Source organism: Protomyctophum parallelum, assembly GCF_964188405.1.
Source record: "Protomyctophum parallelum genome assembly, chromosome: 11".
Lineage (NCBI taxonomy): Eukaryota > Metazoa > Chordata > Actinopteri > Myctophiformes > Myctophidae > Protomyctophum > Protomyctophum parallelum.
In genome coordinates, this window is record NC_139707.1 from 14,114,409 (window position 1) to 14,134,762 (window position 20,354).

The 20,354-nt window shown below is 40.4% G+C and overlaps 2 protein-coding genes across 2 annotated transcripts in view; one reads left to right on the plus strand and one right to left on the minus strand.

Annotated features, from left to right (window-relative positions):
* Positions 1 to 11,963, plus strand: part of mlphb (melanophilin b) — a 48,216-nt gene extending 36,253 nt beyond the window's left edge. Inside the window, exons 10-15 of the mRNA XM_083776694.1 lie at positions 5,090 to 5,467; positions 6,497 to 6,649; positions 7,684 to 7,752; positions 8,113 to 8,161; positions 8,588 to 8,682; positions 11,581 to 11,963. Coding sequence (XP_083632820.1) covers positions 5,090 to 5,467; positions 6,497 to 6,649; positions 7,684 to 7,752; positions 8,113 to 8,161; positions 8,588 to 8,682; positions 11,581 to 11,607 — 771 coding nt within the window. The 3' untranslated portion in view covers positions 11,608 to 11,963. The remainder of the gene's footprint in view (positions 1 to 5,089; positions 5,468 to 6,496; positions 6,650 to 7,683; positions 7,753 to 8,112; positions 8,162 to 8,587; positions 8,683 to 11,580) is intronic.
* A 3,892-nt stretch (positions 11,964 to 15,855) lies between these two features.
* LOC310866899 (ras-related protein Rab-5B-like) lies at positions 15,856 to 18,973 on the minus strand (the record flags this gene model as incomplete). Its single annotated transcript, XM_083776695.1, has 5 exons — positions 15,856 to 16,113; positions 16,370 to 16,463; positions 17,310 to 17,435; positions 17,642 to 17,793; positions 18,790 to 18,973. 5 exons carry the CDS (start codon positions 18,971 to 18,973, stop codon positions 15,983 to 15,985), a joined length of 687 nt encoding a protein of 228 aa, XP_083632821.1. The 3' UTR covers positions 15,856 to 15,982.
* Between the last annotated feature and the right edge of the window lie 1,381 nt (positions 18,974 to 20,354).

Sequence of the window (20,354 nt, forward strand, 5' to 3'; positions counted from 1 at the left end):
CAAAGACGTGGAGTGAAATATGGTCCTCTAGTTTCATATCCATGTGAAAGTTCTGGCACAAAACGTGTATTTCGTCAATTATCTCCACTTTTTCACGAGATGCACACGTACATCGGGCCCGGAATGACAGCTGGACAGCTGAAATGTTTGGGTCACACAATCAGGTGCCTTGCGATAGGTGCTGGGTAATTAATCACACCACTTGCCAATTGTGTGACCCAAACTTTTGTGTTTCCCTGGTCAATTGGTGATGACGTCTGCGGTAAACAACAGGAAGTATGGGTAAAATCAGTCCATCGATCATTCCGGGCCCCTCGCACCAGAGAGAAAGACGTCTGTGTGCATCTCTTGAAAAAGTGGAGATAATTTACTAAATACACATTTTGTGCTAGACCGTTCACATGGATATGAAACTAGAGGACCATATTTCACTCCACGTCTTTGGAATTATTTAATGGGTGAGTACAAACGGAGCATTTATCACATTTAGGCCGCCCATAATTCAATTCAACCAGGAACGGATGGAAGGGTCCTCTGATACATGAAAATCTACGAAGTTAATTAATTGATCACAGGCATACTAGGTCTAGCGTCGTTACTACTGCTACTACTGCTCCAAAAGGGTAAAGGACATGAAAACTCCCGTCTTCACCTCACAGTCTTCACACACCACCGGTCTCCACACTCCCGTGCCTCATAGCGACAGCTCCATGTCTGATATGGGCTGTGCCTGATCTGCTGGGACCAGAGTACGTAGTGTGTATATGTATGACTAGCTCTAAATGATGACGTAAGACATATGGTCATTTATGTGATCTGGTCCCAGCAAACCAGGCACAGATTTGCTGTTTTATTGGCATACGCATAAAATGGCGGGTTGGCTGTCGCGGTTTTTGGTGCAAAGTAACCACAGTATACCGCTAATCAACTTACAACTACATACTCTATATATGTATATGTATACGTATGTCTTACGTCATCATTTAGAGCTAGTCATACGTATACTATATACATAATCAGTAAAATAAAATAGCAAATTGTGCCTGATCTGCTGGGACCAGAGTACGTGGTGTGTATATGTATGACTAGCTCTCAATGATGACGTAAGAAATATGGTCACTTATGTAATCTGGTCCCAGCAAACCAGGCACAAATCTGCTGTTTTATTGGCATACGCATAAAATGGCGGGTTGGCTGTCGCGGTTTTTGGAGCAAAGTAACCACAGTATACCACTAATCAACTTACAACTACATACTCTATATAGTATGTATACGTATGTCTTACGTCATCATTTAGAGCTAGTCATACGTATACTATATACATAATCAGTAAAATAAAATAGCAAATTGTGCCTGGTTTGCTGGGACCAGAGTACATGGTGTGTATATGTATGACTAGCTCTCAAAAGTGTATTTCTTATATAGATAGAAACTTGAACCATACTTAATAATACTAGGTGTTTATATGCATAAAGTAGGTAGGTAGCAAATAGTTACACCTAATAATTATACATTTCAAACGTTCCTTCACAGATATACAGAGATTTGACAGTTTACAGCGGTCGAAAGTACTTGCGCGCTCTGCTTGCGCACTAGTTGGCCATTTATGGCCTACTAGTGTGCAACAAGCAAGTATGCACTCGACAGAGTGCAGTTCTAGTTATTATTATTATTGGCGGATCGCCACATGCTTCTCTAGCACTGCACAGTATGTAGGGTTTGTAACCTTTGTAAGTAGCAGGTCACTGGGGGTGTTTAGATTAATGGGTGCACCATGCACTCCTGAAAAGCCTGGATGACCATTATTGACCACTAACCTCAAACTAAACAAACAGTACAAAAACAGAGCTCATGGTTGTGGCTCCCAAGGCACTGTTCAAGAAGGTTGGACATTTTCTACTTCATGTTGATGGCAGCTCCATATCTCCATCTCTGGAAGTCCACAACCTGGGCATCATTCTGGACTCAACCCTCTCCTACCAGTCCATAACAAAATTCCGCCCCTCACTCTTAGGCCCAATTGGGATTGAGCCTTAGAGTCCGTGGCTGAGTCCCTCATTATCGCCTTTGTTACCTCCCTGGACTACAGCAGTGGAATCCTGTTTGGGCTCCGAAACAAGTATCTGGATAGGCTGAGGCTCCAGTATGTCCAAAATTCTCACCCGCAAGCCTTGGCAGCACATCACCCCCACCTGTAATGTTAAGTTCTGCATCTTTAACAAACTCCTCCTTCTCACCTACAAATATCAAAAGCCCTGGCTCCACAGTACCTCTCAGGCCTCCTCCATAATACTCCGTCACGGAACCTGCGGTTCACAGACTTGGACCTCCTCTCCTGTCTGTCCCCAAAACAAACAAGCGAACCTTAGGGAACAGAGCCTTCTGTGTGGCAGCCCCTGCCATGCTCCAACACTGGAAAGGCTGCCTTGAAAAGACACCTAAGCTCTCAGGCTTATGGCATATAGTTGTTTGTTGTTTTGTTTTGTTTGGTTGTTTGTTGGTTGTTCATTTTGTTAAGCGTCCTTGGGTTCTATAGGGATATATAAATTCAAGCTATTATTATTATTATTATTATTATTATTATTAGTAGTAGTAGTAGTAGTAGTAGTAGTAGTAGTAGTATTACTATTATTGAACATGCATCGACATTCAGTACCGGCTGGGTGGAGTTTGCACTCGATCTAATAGTTAACTGACATTAAACCAGTGTGAATTTGAAGCCAAAGCATGTCTTAATTCTTCTACTTCATTTTTGGATTTGCTTTCATCTGTTCAACTGTTCCTTCAGCTAACCCAATTTTCATGTTACCCAAAAGTTGTTTCCACTTAAAGAATCTGGTCTCAATTCACACTTTCTTTTGGATTCCAGCGATTGTGTAAGAAGTATAAGCACAGCCCCATTAACAATATCCATTTATGTCTCCGCCAACCACTGATATAGTAATTTCTAATGAAAGAGCTAGGTCAGGCCTTGTCAGGCTAATGGACATTTCTATTGGCAATGTCTTTTGTAGTTTCAATTAAATGGAACCTTCCCAAATCTCTGTTACTTCTGGGTCCATTAACTTTGTTAAACACACCAATAACTCCTTCCACAATATTCCTCCAAACTCAGTAATTGACACAATCTTGGACATGAATCAGGAAGGCAAAATTACAAAAAGTACACCATGATTGTCACAGAAGCCAGTACTGATTTAAAAAGATCATAAATAATTCACAAGGACAGTATAGTTTTACCATAATTATTCGCATATAGAATACTGTTAAGTTGCCAGAGGGAACATTTGACTCTGTCTGGGGCACTATGATTCAATTGAATTAAATGTAGGACAAATGAAACTCTCACCATTGATGCACACTCTTTCCGTACATCTTTCCGTACGTCTTTCTTTTATTGTCTCCACCAGGCCGAAGGCATGGGGAGAGAGTATGTTTTGCACTCCGTCTGTCCTCCGGCACCGTTAACCTGGTCGATGCCAAATTTTGCACACACACTCCCTGGATGCCAACGATGAACCTCTGCCCCAAAATGACCAGAACGGCCTGTTATAGCGCCACCAGGAGGCCACTTTGTGCAAAACAAGTTTTTGGACAGTATTATATACAGATTTTGTCCAAACATCACGCAAATTGGTACACAGTCTCTCTAGAGCCATTCAACGAAACGGGTCTTTCAGATTGGCTTCCAAAGTTCGCAGGAGTGCTCAGTTTCAAACAAAATGCTGCAAATCATGAACACATCGTATGATTTCCGTGAAATTGTGCATGCACACTAGGCCGAGGAAGAAAGGCCACATGAGCATTTTCAACTCAGCCTCATGGTGGCGCTATAACTGGCCGAAAAGTGTTTTTACCTCTACCTCTCTAACTGCACGGATCTGTGGATAACTTTGTATGCCAACTCCCTAGAGGCCAAGGAAAAACCTTTGCCTGGAATCTTTCACATCTGCTCTTTATAGTGCCACCAGGAGGCCGACATATGTAAAACACATTTTCTAATATTACTCCTTCAGATTTTATCCAAATTTCACGCAAATCGGTACACATGCTCTCCATAGTCATGTGATCAAGACAGGTTTGTTTGATTTCTCATAATCCACCCTCATTGGCTACGATTGGCTTCTAAACTTTTCAGGAGTAGCCTGCTTTGTACCCGTTTTGTACAAATCACCACAACTACTCAATGCAGTGTCCGATTGTGGTGAAACTGTGCATGCATATTCCCACTAGGCTTTGGAAGAAATGCCACTTGACCGTTTTCAAATCAGCCTCATGGTGGCGCTACAACAGGCCACACACACACACACACACACACACACACACACACACACACACACACACACGTACACACACGTTTATATTGCTCCTAAACATTTTGCCAAACATCACACACACACTCCTATCCTCCTGATGGAGACCTGTGCCCAGAACGGCACTTTTTCTAGTTTTATCATTGATTGGACCACTGTTACAAGAACCTGACTGATTCCAGAATTTTGGTTCTGATGCCGTTCCCGAGTTTGGAGAGTACTAGGTTATTATTGTTATTGTCATTGAACATTTGAACATTTGCACTTTACAGGAAATGTGTCATCTGCATTTAGCCATCCTAACTACTAGCATTGGGGAAGAGCACCCACACTTTACCAATTCCCATTATGGCCTCTAGCCTCCTACCCACAGCAACAACAATAACAACAGAGAGATCTGCAATCCATTCAGCAGAAAATGAGCCACTAGCCCTCAAAAGCAGAGATTTCAGCTTGATTGGTAATCAGTGACTGTTGGTCACTATTTCATTGACAATATTTCATTGACTCATGTTTTGGCTTGCTTGTGGTGAACTATAATTTATGTATTATGTCCACTGTGTCAAGTGTTTCAAGGTTTTTTTTGTCAAAGTGTGATATGATACATACACAAAACATACGTCTGTATGTCTGAGTGTCTTATAACAAGAGAATGTGTCAGTCGAGTTTTTATTTGTATGTTGTGTATTTATCATGAAGAAAAGGGCTCCATAATTTTTTTAGATTATTTTTCTTCAGCCCATAACCTCTCCTCTTTATTATTTCACGTGCCACAGAGTGATGAAGTGGATCTGCCAAAGAGCAATGGGGTCGACTTGCCCCTGAACGATGGGTTGAACAATCTCCACATCAATGGGATGAATCTGCCCCAAAGCGATGTGATTCTACCCCAGACCAGTGTGATGGATCTGGAGGTGATGCAGCTGAGACAGAAGCTGGATGAACTGACAGGAAACATCAGTGACCACGGCCTCACCTCGGACGAGGATGAACCCAACTCACCCCGGAAGACTCTACGCTGGAGCAGCCATGAGGGAGACACCAGCCCCACCAGCCCTACCAGATCCCTCTCCAGACCCTCTTCCAGGCCAGGCATCTTGGCGTCCTCACCACTGGGAGATGTGCTGGAGAAACCTGAAAACCAGATGGTACAGGTTTGTCTTTTTCCATCAAAACGTAAAGCAAAGCAAAGTGAACTAACTCAACCAGATCAAATTCACAATATATGAATATAATATAATATGCAGAATGACACATTCAATTATGATGATAAAATGTTGATGTAACAACATTAACTATATAGTCCTGAATAGAGCTCAGCACACATACTGTACTTAAATATTTAATGTATTTGCTTACTTGCCAGCGAGTTTCTCACAATCCTCTCCGCCCTACTGCACCTACTGTAACACAGCGAAAGAAAAAAAGCTTCCCCTGGCTCACCAAAGCCTTTTTTCTGCCACTTCAGTTTGAACCCAGCTCAAGCAAAGCGCCAAGTAATAAATCACATTGCTTAGCCTTATTTTTTATGCTCCCTTTTTGACCGTTTTTTTAATTCCAGATTTCTTGAGACGGAGAACAGGCTAGAAATTTATTTTTCCCTGCTCACCTGAACAGTCACCTGAACAGTCCATCCATGAGGGCTTGAATACAACACAAATAATTATTGTATATTAAATTTCAATATTGTGAAAAGGACATTTAATTTTAATTATACAATGAACAAGCCATTGTTCATATACTTTAAACTTAATTTGAACCACTGAAACTCTATTAAAATAAATAGCAGATATAGTGATTAGAATTGACTGCATAATTGTCAATACTGATAAGTCAAACTGATGTGATTCTATTCACATAGTGAAATGTGCTGATTCCTGTTTCCTCCGGCCTTTGAACTTCAGTCCATCAGTAAAGTGCCTTGTTGGAGCTCTGTGAAATGGCTGCCCTGGAAAGCATTAAGCATCACCTTAGATGAGGCTGCTATTGTAGTCTCCAACACCAACAGAGCTGATTGTTTAGGATATTAACAAGATATTGATTACTTATAAAAGCAAGACTTTTGCACAACTACAGTCGACAACTCATGTTCTAACAATATTATTTGTTCCAGTTTGGCTCTGAATTGGAAATATCCTACTATTATTTAATTTGTCTCAGCCCAGATAAAACTTCTGTCATAGGTCAACTATTCAACGGAGAGCCCGAATGGAAAATGGCGTGCCCCAGAGGAGGGACCCCAGAAAAGCATCCGCCGGGGCTCCACAGCCCTACTGTGTGATTTGGAGAACAAGATACTGCAAGCAACTGCCAGCGTCCAGAACACAAAGAGTGAGGTAATTATGACCTTCCCCTTGATCAATGTTTCCCAAAATTGACCTTGGTAGGGGGGTGGGGGCAAAGATCACAGGAGAGTGTGAGGCCTTGTCTGTTTGAACATAATAACATTTCAGATAAGAGAAAATCATACAGTAGGCTACATACATAATCTATTATCCCGTAAGTTGTAACTACTGTAGCACTCTCGCTGTAGCTAACTCTCAAAGAATATCATTGTGAAGTATAATACAACTGCGATTTAGCTATTTTCAACGTGGCACCTCTAGTTTGATTTTTTTTACAAGCACATCATGATACGATGTGAGCTTGTAGATTGACAATTTTTGCAACTCATTAGAGTAGAGTTAGAGAGGTTAGTTAGAAAAGTAGGGCTTAAGTGGTTAAAAACAAGTGTGTTGGTATGCACTGCACATGCCACATGCATGCATGGGGGTTCTCAGCTTTTTTCAGGGGGGTTCCTAGGAAAATAGGTTTGGGAACCTCTGCACTGCACCCTTAGTTAATATGTTCTGCAGAGGTTTGTAGGTCAGTCCGGTTATAAGTCCAGTTTGGAAAAACTGGACTTATAGTTTGATAAGATGGCTGGAAAGATGGCTGGAACCACAAGTGGAAAAAGTGCTTACTGAACATTTTCACTTTTCAGCTATAGACCAACAAAGTCTGACCCCATGGCTGTTAAAAATGTCCACCAAGTTTACATTCTAGATTTAAAGATCGAAAGCTTTCAAATATTGGTGAGATATTTTCAATAGTTGCTCCACTGATTAGAAATTGATATTCGAAAATATTCTACTCGACTGAAACCGGTCTCAAAGTAATTGTTTTATCACATTACACAATCGCTTATCTCTCAGACAGATTTTGTCAATGTGTTGCCAAATTGCACAATCACAAAAAAGCATATTCTGACAATATGTAATATATTTTTTTAAATCTTTATGTTGATTTTACAATTTGAAATTGAACAATGATTCGGACTGGATCTTCAAATAATAAAATCAACAGGAATATAACCTTTCTCTCCTCCAAGGTATCTTATATACAAAATCGGATCACAGCCCTGAATGCAGCAGGGACGTCATCACCTAAAGGAAGAAAGGTGAGGTCCATTTAGTTGAATGACACTCACAAACTGTAGCATCGTCAAACCATTCAACTTCATGTATTTTGATCTCCATATCTGACATACGTTGGAGCAGGTGCATGTGGCGTGCAGTGCCAGTAAACCGCTGAATTTGACAATTTCTAGAGGCCAAGTGGCATTTATTTTGTTTGATATTTTGTATTATATTAACTGCATTTATTTACTCCTATGGTCATTTGACATTCTCTGCTCTTGGTGGTCAGTTTGAGGTGCAGTTTGTACCATTTGTTGTTGACATCTTTGTTGTCAATTATTGTGAAACATGGCAGCAACCTTCTCATTCTCTTCTTTGTATTTTTTTCTCCTTGTTTCTAGTCTGCTATTCCGGTCCAAGCATGGAGGCTCTCCCAAGACTTTCCCACAAGTAAGAACAATCTGCTGCCTTTGAGCAATCCCCCCTGGGGGGCTCCTGACTGCTGGAATCAAACATCTTAACCTTGTTACACATAGAGAACACAATGCTGTCATCTCTGGCCTTACTTATGTCAAACAACGAGTGCCGTGCTGGATCGTGTTACCGTTCCTATTTTCTCATTGGGATAGCAGCCATGCCTAAGGTTGCATACTAGGGGACCAACAAATGCTGGCCGATAATATGTTTATCATATAACAATAGCCAAATTTATTCCCCAAGACAATGAAAGATTTGTGTGACACTTTAGATTTACAATACTGTCAACGAGTGTGTGCACGGTGTGGAGGGAGTTAGCTGAAAACATAGCTAGCCTCACACCTAATCTGATGGAGCATGAATGTACTGTACTTTGTGGCTATCGCATATTACTTCCAGGTCAGGTGGACAACTTTGTGAGGAACTCTCTCTATAGGGGCTCCCTGACCCAGAGGAATCCAGTCGCCAAGCCCAAAAAACAGAAAAGCTGTGCGGTATGACCTCTATATGACCTCCCCATCCTGTGGTGGTGGGTGCTGGGGAAATGAATGGTGTAGTTGGTCTGGTGGTGGGCTCCTGGTTTGTAGTCACTGGGGTTTGGGGCTGTTCTTGTATTTATGAACTCTTCAATATTTCAAGGAAACTCCAATGTGGCCAGAATCAGTACGCTGTGTGGTTCTTGGACATCACAACCAGCACACTGTGTGGTTCTCTTGCACATCAGAACTAGCACACTGTGTGGTAAGGTTCTCTTGCACATCAGAACCAGCAGTGCACACTGTGACCCCCTTTCCACCGGTTGGTTCCCAATGGGAATTTAGTTCATGAGCCAGAGCTCCAAAGTTGGTGGGAAAAACTAGACCTATATTAAATTGTTTATAGGATCAATACAAGTAAATTGATACATGATAACTCTTCCACAGTAGTAGCTTTTTCATATTTTCGATTATTTAGCATATTTTCCTACATAATGCCTCATTTGCATATTTAAAAATGTAAACTTTGTAATACAATAAATAATTTTCTTCGTGTAAGTAGGCTACTCAATTGGGGAAGTTTCATGGTGATAACAATTTAATATAGGTTTGGTTTTGCCCACTCAATTCATAATTAACGTTCCAATTTTGGAGCTCTGGCTGATGGACTATAAGAACCAAAAAGAACTGAACCGGTTCCCATTGGTAAGTAAGTAAGTAAGTAAAAAAAAATTATAGATCACCTTTCAAAACAATGTTACAAAGTGCTGTACAACAAGGCAAAACAATCATGTTAAAACAAGGGCATGAAATAAACAATAGAAGGTAAAACTTTAAAATGCAACAAATCAAGGAAAAATATATCATAAAATAAAGTGCTGACGAAATAAATACGTTTTTAACAATCTCTTAAAACCGTCGACAGACTCTGCATTCTTCAGCTCAAGGGGCAGGGCATTCCACAAAGTGGGGGCAACCACTTGCGCGGTCAGCCTTAGTTTTGAGTCTGGTTGTAGGGATAGACAGAAGACCTTTATCGGAGGACCTGAGAGAACGTGTGTTAGGTTTAGCATGCAGTAGTTCAGAGATGTAGATTGGAGCCAGTCTTGTGTAATGCTTTGTATGTTATTAAGAGAATTTTGAAATTGATCCTGGATTTGACGGGCAACCAATGGAGTGCAGCAAGAACGGGAGTAATATGAGATCTGCGGTGTGTGTTTGTTAGGATCCTGGCAGCTGTATTCTGTACTAGTTGAAGTTTATGGATTGAGGAGGAGCTGAGGGTGGTGTAGAGTCCATTACAATAGTCGAGGTGGGAGGAGATGAAGGCATGGATGATTTTTTCTAGGTTTTGGGGGATGAGAACTGGCTTGATTTTAGAGAACCAACCGGTGGAAAAGGGGCCTGTGTGGACCGTTCTTGCATAGCTCAAGCAGAGTTAGCTCCCAATCTAAAGATGTCCCTCCTGGGCCTGGCTCATTTAGACATTATTGGAATAGGGTATTCAAGGTTAGTGAGATACCAGATGCCCTGGGCTGCCATGGGTCCTCTAAGATGCCACAGTTAATATGCTCTATTAGTTCATTAATTGTCCACTAACCACTATGTTATGGTGCGTGGGTGGGAACACAGAATTCAAAGCAGATCCAATGTTTGCAGGCATTTTGGCTCCATCATCATGAATGATGTGTTTTTTTGTAGTGCCACCATAAATATGACAAGATATTTGGAAGCTGGAAAGAGAACTGACAGAAAAATGAAACATAGGGGAAAGATGAGGAAAGAGAAGAGAATGAGAGAAGAAAACAATTTAAATATAGTTGTTTGGTGATCTTAAACACCCCAATGTGTTTCTTGTTTCAGAGGATTTTAAACACATGTGGTTGCATCACACAGAGCTGTTTCATATAGGAGGGTGTCATTATTGGAACATTATCTTACTGTTTCACGAGATTATTATGAAAGTCTCTGGAAAGCCATCAAGTAATCATGTTCTCTTCTAGGGATGCTTCATTAGAGGTGACTCAGGTGAGGCCAACTCACATGATAAACTGGATTGATAAACTTGGATTCTGTAATCCAAGTTTTTCCAACCAAGGGGTTGCATACAGAGTACAGACAGTACGATAATTAGTCACTCTATCCTCTAGGCCGGGCAGTGGATGCCAAACAGTGTGTTGGTTATTTAAGCTTATTGCTTTTCTAAAACGGTTACAAACATATAGCAATATTAACCTAATAAAACTATTGCGCTTGATGATTTTACGGGGCTGCCTGGAGCCACGCATTCACAGTCATATGAGCCGGGCGGTGCTTAGACGCCCGCACGGCATGTGTTTGTAAAGCAATCAAGTGCTCCCCTTCCCAGTTCAGCTACAAGGCTGCAGGATGATACAAAGTGATTGAAGGAGTGGGTTATCGGTGAAATTTACACCGGCCACGTGACGGTAACCAGCCAATCACAATGAAGTATTGGGACTACCCGTTTTAGAATGAAAGATAAATAATATGCTTCAATTCAGGATTGTTCTACCTTATATACACTCTGATGAAATTAAGTTAATTCTGCCAATTTTCTCTTCGACTTCTTATGGATTCATTGATATCTCAACACTAGACAAATTCCTCGTCCTCAGCATGCCATAACTCACATTGATCTGTCACGTCAATTTTACTCTGTTGTTTCCCAATGTAATTCATTCCAGATTCATCCTTGTCATTCTCTGTTCATTCTGCACATGATTTTATTCACCCACCCACTCACTTACTCATTCAATCAATTAACACTTTGTCATTGTCTATATGTTCATCCATCCATCCATCCATCCATCCATCCATTTGTTTGTCTATTTGCCCATTTATCTGTCTGTCTGTCTATCTGTTTCTCTCTACCTGTCTTTCTGTCTGTCTCTGCAGAAGCCAGTAATGGCACAGCTCCCATGAGAAGGAAGTAGAGCATTATCTAAGAGGCAGCATGTTCTGTGTCAAGAGTCTCACTTTATTAAAGCATAATGGCAGCTTTTCTGGACCAATAGTAGGCCTATTCTACTGACGCACACTCAGTTTCTTGCCATAGATTGTAATCCAATTCTAAGACAGCAGACTATAGGATTGTCAGTGGCTGTCAACTGGAACGGGACTAATTTAATGTCATGGTCATTAATGTCATTCATAGAAGTGTATATTTGTACATCATTAAATGTTCTGATGAATTGAAAAAGGAGGACCCTAATGTAAACAAGTCTTTGTGCTTTTTCTGGGTTTTTTTTGGATATTGACCTGTACTTTCGTTTGAAGTGTACCCACTACCCATTCTGCATACTGTAAAATAACATTTTCAATCAATCAATCAATGGTAACATTTGGTCTTCATATATAATATCATTATTATATATTATCATATATTGTGCCATAGGGCCATAACCATATCTCTATGTGAAACTGTTAACATTACACAGCCTTTATTTTAAGGCAGAGATTAATTCTCTGCTGCAATTCAATATTTTAGTCAATCTTTTGATGTGGATGAATGTACAGATCTTAATAAGTGGGCCTTGCAAATGTTAAAAATAATGTTTTGTTTTATATATTTTTAGCATATCCATCTGAAAGAGTGGTTTTCTTCAATATTATCCCACATTGATAATGTATATCTGAAGTATGACTATAAATTATTAGTCTTTTCATAATTCTGCATGAAAGATTTAATTAATTTAATCAATATTGTTGTTTGTTGTTTTTTCTTTTAGAACCCTCATTTGCAATTAACCACTTGAACTGTGTTTTTAGCCATTAAAATGGCAAGAGTCATTAATAGGAGCCCATCAGCAAGTCCATTTTCCATCACTAAACTGCTTCAAAACTCTTTATCTACTGTGTATGGTGCAATTTTAATAATGTCATAATATCACATAACTCATCGAGTCATCATGCTCATTAAATAGTTGCAAACTACATTGTCGTCAGTTTGTCTTTTTTATGTAGCATTCAACTACTAATGTGTGTTGTGAATTGTGACACAATATTGTTGAACAGGTATGTATTTAGTAGTTTATAATCTCTCTACCAAATCAAAGCTGAAGACATGATTGTGGACTATAATAAACATCATGTCTAGTTGTTGACATGGTGATATACTATATTATCTATATGACATCAGCATATAGACAATGTCGCCCCTCCTTCCAGAATATAAATAGGTAGAGATGGGTAACTAAACAGTCATAGCAACTCTCACCTCGTCTATCTACATTAGAATACATACAACTCAGTCTATGTATGACATCAGTGACATCTTTCCAGGGAGGAATTGAACTGTAACTTCCACACCTGTTTATTGAGGCTGACAGTGAAGCACATGCTGAAGTTTGGTTTCTGAAGCATCCTACAGATAGTTCTCTCCTAACAGTAAATATATGTTTGGATTTTGTGTCCTATAAAGGCAACAGAAATAGTACAGCATAATAATAGATGCTTCTACATAACATGCTATTCAATTATGCTTTTGACAATAACCGAAGCAGATCCTAGGTTTGGAGAGTTTCAACCTTATCTTCATATAATTGGTCCAAAATAATGTTCAGTAGGCTTTTTTGTCTACTCACTTTGTCTCTCAGAGGAGGATTGTTGAACACCTGCCTACCTGCTGGGGTTCAAGTGCAATGCTGCGTTCACATTGAATGGAAGCAGTAACATTAAGTTTAATCTACAGCTACAAAGATACAAAGCTACAGATACATGTTTGCCATGTAGCTTTGTATTTTTGTCTCTGCCAGTGTGAACGCAGCACAAGAAGGCTGCAGCTTATTGCAATAAGGCAGTTCAAATAGAGTCAGCCAAGAAAAGAACATTGAATTGACTTAAATTGTCTCAAACTGTATTGCTTTAATGCTTTATGTTTCAAGTTTGGAATATCAAATGACGATGGTGTTTCAGGTGGTTCTGTGTGTAACTGACTGCTGAGTCTGACAGCTCCTCCCGTTGCATGATGAGGTTGTGTGCATTTCTCTGGGTTTTCCTGATATTCCTGAGTCCAGTGTCATGTAAACCACACAAAGAAGAACACCTCACGCAAGACATAAGACCTTTCATCTCAGAAACACGGTTTCACCTGTCCAACCCTTTATGCTGAGTGCCAAGCAGGGTGGCACTGGGTCCCATTTTTCAGAATCTTTGGTATCCAGCCGGGGATCGAAACCCATGATCGAAACCCGACCTTCCAGTCTCAGGGCGGACACTCTAACCACAAGGCCAGTGGTTACACCAGCAGTGACAACACACAAATGTGAGGAGGAATTAATTGGCAAAATGACTAAATTGGGGAGAAAAAGGGGAACAAAGCACACTCAATTAATGCCGCTCTGCTGTAACTGAACAATACATAAATGTTCCTCCTGTCTCTCAGATCAAGATGCCTTCTGGTACACTGGACGAGGGATACGACCTGTGGGGCGCTTTGGCCGGTGAGTAGGCCTACCAGAGATGAAGCAGCATTTGGGTTTCCATACACACAGAGGATGTGCTAGTGACTGGCACTGAAGACTTGGTTAAATTAATAATAGTAATAATAACAATAATAACACTCTTGAAATGTTCATCTGGCCCTGATCCAGAAAAGGTTGAGAACCATTGTTATATGCTATTGACATCTCTTCACCACCATTTCTGTTTTATTTGTATGTTAAGTTGTCAGAGTTTTGTGCATATAGGATCCTTTTAAGTACCGGTAGTCTACATACAAAATGTCATATTTAATATTTTCAGGCGTCATATTGATAATATTCAGAAAGTGTCTGTCTATTAATGTTCTGTGAAAAGAGTTTTGTGTGATTGTATTTATACGAGAAGGAAGCAGGAGTATGTGAAATGCCCCTTTGCATTGACCAACAGTACATACTGCATTGTTCAGATGAATTATTTTTGTGGCACCCCGTTGGCTCGGTTGGTGAATGTACTGATCACGATCACGTCCTGTAACTAAGTAATCACATGTTCAAAATCAAGGACCAGAACCGAATGTCTTCTCTGCTGTGCTATCAGATGTTCATACACTGAATATTGTATCTAGCTGATCTCACTCCATTTGAATAATAAATTGTTGTCACCACAGATTTTAGATTGTCTACAGGTTTCTTTTCAAGTGAATGTTGAAACTTATTTGTACATGTGTTTGATGTTTGCAAATACTCTGAGACAGCTTAACTGTTCCTAAGTAAGAACAGTGCACAGATCGCACAAGAGCTTCAGTCTATTCCATCTGCAAACACTGAAAAGGGTTTTGTTATTTGTTTGTAATATATTTCCATGATTCATTTACCCATGATTTCAAACAATCCACCATTTCTCCATGTATCCTTGCCTTCCAAGTACACAGTATTATTCTCTCTCTCTCTCATATATTTTTTTTTCTGGTCTCCAACCATAAATGTATTCAAACAATCTTCAGAAGCTTTCATGGTTCCAATCAACAGTGTAAGCATTGTTTCCATTGAGACAGCTAGGCTCTCTGCTATGCGTGTTTTCAATCAGTAAGTGGAACAGGCTGATGCAGAGTTAACAGCCTGTGTGTGTCAAAGAGACATAAAGAGAATGTGCGAGGTAAACATTAGAGGTTAGATGCACAGTGTAGTGGGCCAAATGCAAACATTTACAGAAAGTCTGTGTCATGGTGTAGGCCTACTGTACAATATAATCTAAGCAGAGTGGATTTGTGTTGCTATGGTTTATGGAAGCATAAATACTCCATTACTCTGGGAGATGCTTGTCATTTTCGTCCACGATTAATCTAAATTCATGGCGTGGTTAAGTCAAGCACAGTCATTTATTTTCCAACAAAATAACAAACATGCACAGCCCTATAATGGCTGTGATCTTACATACTGTACATTTCATGTATTCCATACAAACAAACATGCACATGCATTTAGGTTGTGGAATTACGTTAGTATTTTATTAATGTATTTTACTTATTGTGAAATAATTACAATTTACAATTTAGGCATTTAGCAGACGCTCTTAATCCAGAGCGATTTACATTTAAGCAAGAACAAAAAGCATGGCAGGAGACAGACAAACAGACAGATTCTTATAGTAATTCTTAGTAATTTGATATAAAAGTGAAAACATATTTACATGCATTTATGGCCTGTGTGTGTGTGTGTGTGTGTGTGTGTGTGTGTGTGTGTGTGTGTGTGTGTGTGTGTGTGTGTGTGTGTGTGTGTGTGTGTGTGTGTGTGTGTGTGTGTGTGTGTGTGTGTGTGTGTGTGTGTGTGTGTGTGTGAGAGAGAGAGAGAGAGAGAGAGAGAGAGAGAGAGAGAGATCAGGGTGGAGCATTGAAGCAGCAGGATGAAAAGGGGTTGGAGGTTCGTCTGTTAAGGTCCACCAGTGATGTGTCTTTCCACTCCGTCAGCGCCCCATGCTGTTCACCCATGTTCTGCTTCACTCTGTGGGCTGAGTGAGATGTTCTGGGTGAGAGAGGCCAGCGTACAACTCGAATGTGAAATAAACTGTAATGATGTTGCTCTCTGCACTGGTATCTGCCGCCCTCTAGTGGTCAAGAACATGACCCTGTTTTAGCTTCTTTTAGTTTCAAAGAATGACTTATTCAATTTCAACTGCAATGGTTTACTTAATGGAGAACCTGTTTGACATAAACAACGTGCAATAACAAAATTCTAACAGATAACATTAAGGTCATGTTTTGTACCTATTACCAGTAGCAGCTCACTGACTTGGTCTCCTGACAGGGCTGATGTCTCCATGAAAAGCAGACCGTTGTCCACAGCTAATCTCTGTCCCTCCTGTATGGTGACAGTATGATCAGCATTTTACACATTACACATTGTCTTTCACGTGTTAGGGCAATGCTTTGTCTAGCTTTTGGTGTGTGTCCACAAAGTTTGTCCTACACAATTAAATTCCCATCCCATTGACAATGAATGGACAATTTTATGTCAGTGTCTCAGCAACTTTTACGTCATGATGATGTACGATGATAAGAGCGCCCCACACTTCACACGGGTGTGATTTAGGCTTACAATAAGAAAAGATTGAAGTTGGGCCGTCAGAGTTAGGATTATAATAGGCCTACTAATAAATTTAGAGGTTGGTTCAGGAGTTTATGCCTGATGTACAGTCAGTTGTGTACACCAAAAATAGCAGATCTACAAGCACATAAAGCATTGCAGCATTACATGTTGTGAGCTTTCAGCTGAGCCCACCGTATAACTCAAGCTTTAAAAGGATCCCTAGCTAATATGCCTTATATGTCTTGATACATTATAATTGCCCTCTATAACTAAAGTTTAAAATATAATTTCATTTATTTAAAAACAGTTATTTTCCCCAATGGGACGATGGCCATCGCAAATTGATGATATCAATGGTGTGGTGTGGACCAGCCCAGCCCTATGATATGTGCAAATAAAACATTTAAAATATTGATTTGATACTCAAATTAACCTTAGTAAGTATACCTTGCGGTATTAATCATCCTGTGTGTGTGTGTGTGTGTGTGTGTGTGTGTGTGTGTGTGTGTGTGTGTGTGTGTGTGTGTGTGTGTGTGTGTGTGTGTGTGTGTGTGTGTGTGTGTGTGTGTGTGTGTGTGTGCGTGCATGTGTGCGTGTGTTTGTGTTGAAGTAGGCTACCTCCTTGGAGATTTGTCTCTCGTCATCGAGGTCTTCTTTGTTAGCAACCAGGGCGATCACAGTAGATCCTGGGATATATTGTTTTTGCAGCTCCTTGACCCACAGCTGAGCTCTCATAAACGTGTCCTTAAGCGCACACACACACACACACACACACACACACACACACACACACACACACACACACACACACACACACACACACACATAAAATGCCTTTTTATATATATTATACGGTATACTTTGCAAGCACACTGCACAGTGTGTGCGTGAGTGCGTGCACGTGCACATGCACACTGTGATTATGTAAATGTTGTGTGTGTTGACTTTACTCTCTTAGTGATGTCATAGACGACCAGCGCAGCGTGAGCGCCTCTGTAGTACAGTGGGGTGACACTGTGGTACTTCTCCTGTCCCGCTGTGTCCCAGATCTCAAAACGAAGAGTGACATCACCCAGGTAGACCACCTGGGTCAGGTAGGCACCTGGTAGATACATGGTGGAATTCTGCAATGTTCAATAGCTGGGCCGCTGATATTCAAACTGCACAGCTCCCATGATTAGACCAAATCATTATTATATGGATGACACTCAAATAATCTGTATATAGCTCTGTCACCAATTGATTATAATCCCATTAAGAGACAAAACCAGGTGAGACAGCTGATGTTACAGTGAAACCAAGTAAGAGTAAGACATGTGTTAAACTACAGTGAAACCAGGTGAGACGTGATAAACTACAGTAAAACCAGATGAGAGTCGAGACATTTGTTAAACTACAGTGAAACCAGGTGAGACATGTGTAAAACTACAGTGAAACCAAGTAAGACATAAACTAGCGTGAAAGTGAAACCAGGTGAGACATGTGATAAACTACAGTGAAACCAGGTGAGACATGTGTTAAACTACCGTGAAACCAGGTGGGACAGATTTAAATGGATGAGTATCTTATCGCTCATTATTCATTCATGATAATAACTACTAGTAGTTATTAACTAATTACATTTACAAAGTCAAAGTGTAGGCATTTAGCTGACAGAGCTGAACTCACAAGTGTAACTGTAGAACAAGCTGAATTGTTTTGACCCCAATCAATGCAAGTATTAATGCAATGTCAGACACATTGGGCTTAGAAGATGTTTTTGATCCCAGAAGATCAGATATACTGTAAGTGAACACATACAACAAATCAAGAGTTAACAACCTAAACCACTGGCTGAAGTCCCCCAGGCTCTATACTAAGCCCTCTTCTGTTTTCCACCCCAACACTTAAATAATCTTTGCTGGGAAAAAAAAGAGAAATACAAAAAATAAAATAAGAAGAAATACAAGCTCATAACCGTTCAGGCTTGCAGATCAGCTATTTTTGCTAAATAATAGGAAAACTATAGGGTCCATGTGGTTAAAAGGGGTATTACTTCTGTTCTGTATACACAACAGTAAACCCTGGCTATACAATAAGTAGGCTATTGTGAACTTACAGCCAATAGTGGGTGATGTAGTATTCTTGAAGTCATCCTTGCTAATTCTCAGAGCCAGGCTAGATTTCCCAACCCCTGAGCTTCCGAGAAGCACCATCTTCACCCTCAGGGTGCTGAAATCTCTCCTCAGAGTGTCACCGTGGTCCTGGGCCCCTGCTGGAGCCCCTGAAGACCGTTCCCCCATGACAAGTCAAGGCTAAATAGACTCAAGCAAAGCAGCAAACCTCAAAGAACACAGTGAAAGCTCTCTTACAGTCCACATATCAAAGCAGTGTATATGTATACGTCCTCAAAACAATATAATTTCCTCATTCACACCCACATGCTGACAACCTATAAAGTGCTCATATAACTGAGAAATCACATGCACTCCCGACTGTAACCTGGTCAAACCAACGTTTCAAACACTGCAGTGTCATTGTTCTGGTTCCCATTTACAGTAAGAACAGAACAGAAACTAAAACAAGTACATAGGCCTATATGTCGAGAATGTTTGCAAACTTTGCACTGATTGAATGTCTTTCACTCCTCCCTAGCCTAAGATACAACTCTTGTTTTGTTGCTCCTAATGGCTGTGAGTGTGTGACTTGAAGCTGGGTTACGGGTTTATGTTTTTATTATTAAGTCACACGTAAGTGCAAGGAGGACAGCTGTAACACTAGGCAAGGGTTTGTTCTGCTTTGTGGTCACAATGCCAAAGCAGACACACACACACGCACACAGACTCATGCACACGCACACACACACACACACACACACACACACACACACACACACACACACACACACACACACACACACACACACACACACACACACACACACACACACACACACACACACACACACACACACACACACAGATCATCATGACACAGGTGTACTAAACTATAGTAACTATATGGTGCAGCATTTCATGCCAATTAGGACTCCCAAATTATTATGTAAATACATAATATTATTACCGGTATGTAAAAACAGATGTGTTTATGTTTTTATTATTAAGTCACACGTAAGTGCAAGGAGGACAGCTGTAACACTAAGCAAGGGTTTGTTCTGCTTTGTGGTCACAATGCCAAAGCAGACACACACACACACGCACACAGACTCATGCACACGCACGCACACACACACACACACACACACACACACACACACACACACACACACACACACACACACACACACACACACACACACACACACACACACACACACACACACACACACACACACACACACACACACACACACACACACACACACAGATCATCATGACACAGGTGTACTAAACTATAGTAACTATATGGTAACTATATGGTGCAGCATTTCATGCCAATTAGGACTCCCAAATTATTATGTAAATACATAATATTATTACCGGTATGTAAAAACAGATGTGTGGCCGCGGACACACATCTCATACAATGCGTCAAATCACAATTAATGCATGTGAGCTTGTCGATTGGCTCTTTTCAAATAGCTGATATAAAATAGGATTAAGCAGTCAAACTATTTTCATGCTGTAATAATTTTGCAGTCCCATATTTTGGGGTCCCAGAGAT